The sequence below is a fragment of the Vigna angularis genome, chromosome 2 (genome assembly GCF_016808095.1).
Source record: "Vigna angularis cultivar LongXiaoDou No.4 chromosome 2, ASM1680809v1, whole genome shotgun sequence".
Taxonomy (NCBI): domain Eukaryota; kingdom Viridiplantae; phylum Streptophyta; class Magnoliopsida; order Fabales; family Fabaceae; genus Vigna; species Vigna angularis.
In genome coordinates this window covers 17,063,693-17,073,254 of record NC_068971.1, presented here as the reverse complement: position 1 = coordinate 17,073,254, position 9,562 = coordinate 17,063,693, and the positions used below count along the sequence as shown (strand labels likewise).

General features: G+C 36.8%; 1 protein-coding gene across 1 annotated transcript; it reads right to left on the bottom strand.

Annotated features, from left to right (window-relative positions):
- On the bottom strand, nt 1-9,184 carry LOC108327321 (MDIS1-interacting receptor like kinase 2). The gene is made up of 3 exons (XM_017561037.2): nt 6,757-9,184; nt 660-1,208; nt 1-537 (listed from the first exon to the last, which is right to left on the bottom strand). Exons 1-3 carry the CDS (start codon nt 9,146-9,148, stop codon nt 230-232), a joined length of 3,249 nt encoding a protein of 1,082 aa, XP_017416526.1. The 5' UTR covers nt 9,149-9,184; the 3' UTR covers nt 1-229.
- Nucleotides 9,185-9,562: the final 378 nt, after the last annotated feature.

Sequence of the window (9,562 nt, the reverse complement as noted above, 5' to 3'; positions counted from 1 at the left end):
AGCAAGATTATATATAAATAGGTAACAATTTTTTTAAGACAAACCCACAACACTGAACTGAATATACCAATTAAACAGCACAAGACAAAACTAAACTCAAATACAAAAGACAAACATAGTGACGAAACATCAAGACTGAAAATAAAATTACAATGCAACGCATATTCGGTAAATTCAACATTTCAACTTTCTTCACGACGATGTGGAATCAATTGAATGAACATGACTTCTACTTTGAAAAGTAGTTGGCAACTTGGTCCATGGTAGGGCGAGAACGAGGATTTTCAGTCAAACAAGCATTTGCCATCCTTACAATCGAATCTATCTCCTTAGCCATAGGTTTTGTAGGATGTGGGAGACGTTCATCTAACTTACCCAGAAATGAAGAAATGTCAAGTGTTGACTCCATCATATTCGATGCAGACACTAACCAACTTACAAACTCTCCAGGGTGCTCTCCAAAAACTATTTCCAGTGCCAATACCCCAAAGCTATACACATCGCATTTTTCATTTGCTTCCATTGTGTACGCAAGTTCTATATACCAAATTTAAAAACTTATCATATTATTTCACAAAAGTAAAACAAGACATACAAGTCTATTAAAGTATAAGACTAACAAAGAAAAGTTACAGAATCATTATAGAAGAAAGGAATACCTGGAGCAGCATATCCAAATGTTCCCACGAATGAGGTCCAATTGGTTGAATTAGGATTTAGAAGCTTGGCCGTTCCAAAATCTGAGACATGAGCCACATACTCCAAATTCAAAAGAACATTCTTGCTTGATATATCTCGATGAACAATTGGAGGTGAACAATCATTATGCATATAGCATAAAGCATTTGCCACACCTTTAATGGCATCAACCCTCCTTTTCCAATTAAATGCAATCGCCTCTTCCTCCTCTTTTAAAATCTTATCTATGCTTCCCTTTTCCATCAACTCATACACCAAAAATGGGAATCGGGAATGAGAACAATACCCGTATAACTTCACAATATTACGGTGTCGAATCTCTGTCAAAGCTTGAATTTCACTTGTGAAAGCTTTAACGTCGGACATTTCTCCATTTTGTACTGAATGGAGTTTCTTAACAGCAACAACTTGACCTGTTTGCAATTCAGCTTTGTAAACGCTTCCTTGTCCTCCAACTCCAATGAGATGTTTATTGTCAAAATCTTCTGTGGCTTCAATTATGTTATCATTGTTGTAAATTGTGCTGCCAAAAACTTGAACCGCAATTTCCTGAGGCGTGTAGAGTCACTGTCCTTAAGGACTTATCCGCGGTGTATTGCGCAAGTCCCCCAGGATACAACAGGAACTTCCCAGAATATCTCTGAGGATATCAGAACTAGCAAGGATCTCTTCAAATATATACCCAGGATATAAGATTTAGACTACAAGATAGAAGTATAGGAAATCTAGAGAAAATAGAGATTGGAATCTGTTTTTGTGCGTGACTTCAAATGAGATGGAATGCTTATATTTATAAAGCATGCAGGAAGAACCGTTGCAAAATTATAAACGTTCCATTATGAACGTTGGCCAAAGAAAGACGTTGCTCTCAACGTTGCAAAACTTCAACGTTGCAAAAGTTTCTTTTGCAATATTATAATAATATTTTACAACAATCCCCCACATATTGCAAAAGAAAGTTAAAAGAAAATGTCTTTGATCCAAACAGTTCTGTCTCAAAAGTGATTTCTCTTTTTGCAGGTAATCCTTTTTCAAAACAAAGGTATGTCATCTTTGTGTAAACTTGGAAAATGATTGTATAAAGCAATAGCGCAAATCTTTGTTCAGATGAAAAATCAGAGATTGAAAATAAGATAAGAGTATTTATATCCTGGGTCTTATAAGATGTAATGCATCAGAGCTGGTATAGCAAGCTATATGAACCAGTCTTAGATTGAGAAACTTAACACACAATGTAATTGGTATAGCAAGCTATATGAACCAAAGACACTTGACGTGTGTTAGAGGTTTATCAATCACAATACACCCCCACAATTCTTGCTGTTATCGCTGTGTTGCGCTAATTAGGCCATGCGCGTGCCCGGTATTCATGAGTGCTCTAGAGATCATGCCAAGATCTCATGCAAGCGGCCCCACTTGACACTCATATAGGTGATTTCATCAAGTGTATGCTGCAAATCATACACCACCCATAAGGGATATGAAAATCATTAAAAACTTTGTTTAGGCTAAAATTCTTTCACCATAAAGAATTTTAATGACAAAGTTTAACCTCTCAAAATGCAGTCTCTAGCACTTTCCCATACACCATAAGAATGGACATAATTGATTAAAATCAATTTAGTGCTATCAGAACTAACAAGTGACTTGTTTTTACCCATATGAACCTTATTCATGGGATCTCCAATCACAAAGGTTGGGTTACCATCACTTGTTTGTTTGCCAGTGGCTTAAGTCCCATTCCCCTCGATGTTTCTAAGATCATATTTCTTCCCAAGGGTTTTGTCAGAGGATCTGCTAGATTCCTTTCTGACTTCACATAGTCAATGGAAATTGTTCCACTCTTTAGCAGCTGCTTCACCAAATTGTGTCTCAATTGAACATGTCTATTCTTTCCATTGTAATTTTTGTTTTTAGCTATAGCTATTGCCGATTGGCAATCACAGTGTATAGATACCGATGGGGTTGGTTTCATTCCTAATGGAATGTTCGCTAAGAAGTTTTTCAACCACTCAGCCTCACTACCAGCCATCTCAAGAGCGACAAACTCAGATTCCATTGTTGATCTTGCAATAATGGTTTGTCTGGCTGATCTCCATGTAATCGCACCACCCCCAAGTGTGAATACATAACCACTAGTGGATTTTGTCTCATCTGAATCAGAGATCCAGTTAGCATCACTATACCCTTCTAGTACAGCGGGAAATCCACTATATTCAATGGCATAATCCGTTGAACCTCTTAAATATCTCATAAGCCTAGCAAGTGCATCCCAATGTTCCTGGTTTGGACATTGAGTGTACCTACTCAATCTACCTACTGCATAAGCAATATCAGGTCTTGAAAAACTCATTAAATGCAGTAAACTCCCAATTATTTGGGCATACAGAGGTTGAGATACAGATTCTCCTTTATTTTTCATTAATTTAGAATTAGCATCATAAGGGGTACTCACTGGTTTCAGATCATAAAACCCAAACTTCTTAAGAAGTTTCTCAATGTATTGTTCTTGGGATAGTAATATACTATCTCCTTTCCTTATGATTCTAATACCTAAAATTACATTGGCTTCACCCATATCTTTCATTTCAAAATTCGATCCTAGAAACAGTTTAGTTCTAGCAACAATTTCATTGCATGTACCAAAAATTAACATGTCATCCACATACAAACATATAATGACACAATCACTATTTTCAAATTTAGAGTACACACATTTATCAGCATCATTAGGTGAAAAACCATCACAAATTAAAACATTATCAAGTTTTTCATGCCACTGTTTTGGTGCTTGTTTCAAACCATACAAAGATTTTAAAAGTTTACAAACTTTATTCTCTTGACCTGGTACAACACATCCTTCAGGTTGAGTCATATAAATTTCCTCCTCTAAATCACCATTCAAAAAGGCAGTTTTAACATCCATTTGATGTATCACTAGTTTATGGATAGCTGCTAAGGCTAACAAAACTCGAATAGAGGAAATCCTAGTCACAGGGGCAAAAGTATCAAAGTAATCTATGTTGGGTTTTTGAGTAAAACCTTTAGCTACTAATCTTGCCTTATACTTTTCTACGGATCCATCAGGATGATACTTTTTCTTAAAGATCCACTTACAACCAATGGGTTTTGCTCCTTTAGGCAGATCTTCTAAAGTCCAAGTATTGTTTTTCTGAATTGATTCAATTTCAGTCCTAATGGCCTTATCCCATTGTTTTGCATCAGGAGCACTAATGGCTTCTACAAAGCTACTAGGATCATTATCAACTAGATAGGTATAAAAATCATTACCAAATGAAGTTTCCTTCCTCTGTCTTTTACTTCTTCTTAATTCCTCACACAAAGCATCACTATTTGTATTATCTACAGGTTGAGACGTCTCACTAACCTTTAAAGGAAAAACATGTTCAAAAAACTCAGCATTTTTTGTCTCCATTATAGTGTTACGCTCAATCAGATCACTTCTGAGAACCAGAAATCTATAAGCAGCACTATGTTCGGCATATCCTAAGAACATACAATCAGAGGTTTTAGAACCTATTTTCCTTTTCTTAGGATCGGGTAACATCACCTTAGCTAGACACCCCCACACTTTTAAATATTTAAGGTTAGGTTGATATCCTTTCCACAGCTCATAGGGAGTTTTACCAGTTTTCTTATGAGGTATTCTATTTTGTAAAAAACATGCAGTAAGTAAGGCTTCTCCCCAAAGGTTTTCAGGTGCACCAGAACTAATAAGCATAGCATTCATCATTTCCTTAAGGGTTCTATTCTTTCTCTCAGCTACTCCATTAGACTCAGGTGAATATGGTGGAGTTACCTCATGGATGATACCTTCCTTAACACAAAATTCATTAAACAGTACATATTCTCCACCTCTATCTGATCTAATCCTCTTAATCTTCTTATTTAATTGATTTTCTACTTCTGCTTTATAGGTTAAGAACACATCAAAGGCTTCATCTTTATGTTTGATTAAGTACACCTTAGTGTATCTAGAATAATCATCTATAAAGGTCACAAAATAATTTTTACCTCCTCTAGACATGGTTTGTTTCAAATCAGCTAGATCAGTATGAATTAATCCTAAGAGTTCAGTTTGACGTTCTATGGTATAACATGTTTTCTTAGTCATTTTAGATTCTACACATATATCACATTTACTACTCTGTTTATCATGCATATTTATTAATCCTAATCGTTGTAATTTTAAGACATACAAAGAATTTACATGTCCTAATCTAGCATGCCATATATCATACGAGTCAACAATATAAGCAGAAGAAGTTGATTCATTCATAATTTCAGAAATGTTAAGTACAAAGAGACCTTGATCACAATATCCTTTCCCCACAAAAACATTATTCTTTGTCATAATGATCTTGTCAGACTCAAATGACACTTTAACCCCAGCTTTTCCCAATATTGATACCGAGATTAAATTAACTCTGATAGAAGGAACATGCAGGACATCATTCAAGGCCAGAGTCTTCCCAGATGTGAGTTTAAGAAGAACCTTTCCTTTTCCTAGGACAGGAGTTGTCCTGGAATCACCGAGATAAACTTGTTCTTCTCCTTCTCTTACACTGATGTAAGAGGTAAAGGCACTTCTGTTTGCACAGATATGCCTGGTAGCCCCAGAGTCTACCACCCAATTACTCACATTGGACATCAAATTTGCTTGTGAAACGACCGCAGCTATAATGTCATCTCCTTCAGCTATATTGGCCTTAGGAGGATTGTCGTTTCTTGCTCTGCGCCTGCACTGTGGTGCATGATGTCCCGGTTTTCCACACACAAAGCAATTTCCTTTCTTCTTAAAGGTGGGGTTAAATCCATTTGGACGGGATTTTCGAAAATGGTTTTTCCTATTGTGATCAGGTTTGTGTTCGTACCTTTTGGGAGCAGGTCTATCCTCTACCACATTTGCTTTTGCAGACAAGGTTTTGGCTCTTGCAGCGGCACATTCTTTCCTGTTGGTATCTTCAACAATTATGTGAGTGATGAGCTCTGAGAGTGGCATCTGCTTGTGTCTGTGTTTCAGTTGTTGCTTGTAATCAGTCCAAGAAGGCGGCAGTTTCTCGATCAGCAGTTCCGAAACAAATTCATCTGGTAGAAGGATGTTCTCCGCTTTGATATCTTCGAGCAGCTTGTGGTACTCATTGATTTGCGACTTCATATCCTTATCTTCAATCATCTCCCAGCGGTAGTACTTTCCTATAACGAACCTTTGTCTGACGACATCTTCGGCAGTATATTTGAGAATCAACGAATCCCAAATGTCTTTCGCTTCCTTGTAGGAACAATACACATCGAACAAATCATTAGAAAGCGCACTAAGCAAAGTGTGTCGGCATACCTTGTTCGCGTAAGTCCATTCTTCAACTAGTTTTGAGTTTGAAGGAAGACTGGAGTCCGGTTTCGGAGATGAAAGAGCAGTTGCAACTCCATACATGTCAAGCAGGGTGGACACACGTTCTTGCCAGCGTCGGAAGTTCTGTCCAGAGAAAATCTCGATTTTTGACACGTCCGGAAGAGATTTTGCGAAGACCGTCTGGGTTCCGGAAGCAATATTCTGAGTCTTCGGGATTGAGTTGTTGTTGTTGTCAGCCATAAGTCCTTAAGATTGTTGTAAATTGTGCTGACAAAAACTTGAACCGCAATTTCCTGAGGCGTGTAGAGTCACTGTCCTTAAGGACTTATCCGCGGTGTATTGCGCAAGTCCCCCAGGATACAACAGGAACTTCCCAGAATATCTCTGAGGATATCAGAACTAGCAAGGATCTCTTCAAATATATACCCAGGATATAAGATTTAGACTACAAGATAGAAGTATAGGAAATCTAGAGAAAATAGAGATTGGAATTTGTTTTTGTGCGTGACTTCAAATGAGATGGAATGCTTATATTTATAAAGCATGCAGGAAGAACCGTTGCAAAATTATAAACGTTCCATTATGAACGTTGGCCAAAGAAAGACGTTGCTCTCAACGTTGCAAAACTTCAACGTTGCAAAAGTTTCTTTTGCAATATTATAATAATATTTTACAACAATCATACACCATCTTTCCATCAAAACTCCATATCGAAAAGAGATTTTGACCTGGTGATTCTTCATCTTCTTGTACTTTCTTCTTTGAGCTTCGATAATAATGATAAGACACTCCAAAGACAAATAATGCTAGCATGGAAGTGCCCAAACCAATGGGTAAAAATACCAATATGAATCTGTTAGTCTTATGATGATTTTCATAATTGTCTGGTGATGTTGGACATGGTTCTAAGCCTGAGACATTACCACACAAGCCTTTATTATTTCTCAATGCTTCAATTGTAGCCATTTTGAAGGCTGGAATGTTGGGAAGTGGACCCTGTAATTGGTTGTATGATATATCAATAGATATCAAACTTCTCATCTCGTCAAGGCCGGAGAGATCGCCTGAAAGATGATTGTGTGAGAGATTTAATGTTTCTAAGCTTTTCAACTCTCCAAGCACTGGTGGTATTTTTCCACTTAAAGTGTTCATGCTAAGATCGAGATTTTGAAGATATTTTAATTTACCAAACTCGGATGGAATATTTTCCACAAATTTATTTCGGCTCAAATTCAAGTGTAATAACTTGGCCAAATTACCAAGTTGAGTTGGAATTAAGCCAGAAAAACGATTTGCTCCGAGCTCTAAAGTGTCAAGATCTAGCAATGAGGCTATCTGTATAGGAACATTCCCTGAAAGATTATTATTATTGAGAGAGAGTTTGAACAAGTAGGTCAAATTACCTAAATCTTCGGGAATGTCTCCTACGAGGTGATTTGAAGACAGTTCAAGTACATGTAAATTGGTTGCCTGAATTAGTTCTGGTGGAATGCTTCCTGATAAATTATTGTTGGAGATTTTGAGGCTTGTGAGATTATGGCATTTCCCCCATTTTGGAGAAAGATGGCCATAAAAGTTATTATGACTCAGATCTATGTAATCCAAGTTTGGATAAACACCAAAATCCTCCGTCACATTTCCTGACAATTGGTTTTGTTCAAGCCAAACTCTCCAGAGGCTGGAGCAATTCTTCAAACTCTTGGGTACTGCACCTGTGAAAAAGTTACTGCTAGCAGTAAACTTTATCAACTTTCCACTACTGCAAACATTATGAGTCAACTGACCAATGAAATTGTTGTCATATAATTGAAAATTTTCCAGGTTGTTAAGCATATTCATTTCCATTGGAATGTATCCACTCAGCTTATTTGAAAATAAAACAAGTGTGGTGAGCTTTGTCAAGTTACCAATAGTCGAAGGAATTTTTCCAGAGAGTTTGTTTCCATTAAGACGAATAGAATCCAAATTGAGCAAGTTACCGATGGAAGATGGGATGGGTCCAGAGAGAATATTATCTAGCAATTGGATCGTCAAAAGAGAATGGAGTTGGCCCACTTCAGTAGGAATGGATCCAGATAGATGGTTGTGATACATGTAGAAATACACTAAATTGCTCAAATTTCCAATTGTAGGAGGGATTGTACCTGACAGAGAGTTATTGGACAAATCAAGTTGATTCAAGTGTGTTAGCATTCCAATTTCTCGAGGAATAGAACCCGAAAGGTTATTGTTTGAAAGGAATAACCAGACCAAGTTGACCAACTTCCCAATTTCCACGGGAATGTTGCCAGATATATTGTTTACTTGTATATCCAAATCCTCTAGGTTCTGTAACTTACATATTTCTCGAGGAATTGAACCATGTAAGTTATTATTTCGTAGCCATAACTGCTTTAAGTTTGACAAGTTCCCAATTTCGTGAGGAATATGTCCATAAAGGTTGTTCTGGGAAAAATCTAGAAATAACAGACTGGTCAAATTTCCTATAGATTTTGGGATTGTCCCTGTGAGATTGGCAATTTGAATGCTAATATCTCTCAAATTCCTTAATGCACCTATTTCGTCAGGAATAGAACCATCGAAAACATTTTTTTCCAAACGTAAAACCTGAAGATTGACCAACTGAGTTATTTCAGAAGGAATTGGTCCAGTGAGATAATTGTAACTTAAATGAAGATGAGTGAGTTTGGAGAACACCCCAATTTGAGGAGGAATGCTGCCAGTGAAGTTGTTAAGACTGATATCAAGAGTGAGAATGTTTGGAAATGATGAAAAATTGAGAGGTTGAAGTGTACCACTTAATCCCATGTTTGTAAGATTTATGCTGGAGACTGATCCTGAGTGATCACAAATAATTCCAAGCCAATTGCATGAACTATTGCCATCCCATGAAGACAGGAATGTTTGACTTGAGTTGCCAAGGCTTGCTTTCCACTTCAACAAAGTGTTTGCTTCTGTATGTTGAACTGAGAGTGAGGAAGACAATGTTGCGTGGAGAGAAGGGGCCATTACAAGTAGAAGCAGCCATAATGATAGCAGCTTCATGGACACAAGCGTTGGAAATAAGAACACCATGGCTGCTATGGATGAATTCTTCAATCACTGATTGTCTAACAGATCGCAAGTTTGGATAAATCGGAGAAGATGCTTCAACTTTCAGAAGTTTATATAATATGGTGAGGCTTATCTAAAATAAAAACACATAATAATCGTGATAAAAAAATAAGTTTAATAATGGTCCCACTTTAGTGAGGATATATGAAGTTGGTCCTGTTTTAAAAGAACTTTTCAATTGCGTATATATCTTTTATTTGAAAGAAAAAAATGCTAACGGCATTAATGATATGTCATATGTTTATTGGGTTCTTTTAATTTTTTAATTTTGTTTACGAAAAAAAATTTGTTACTTGTCAAGTCTATACGTGGTAGATATTGTTACATATTATTTTAATTTTTACATAGGTTTCTTTGATTCCAGTCATAATTATT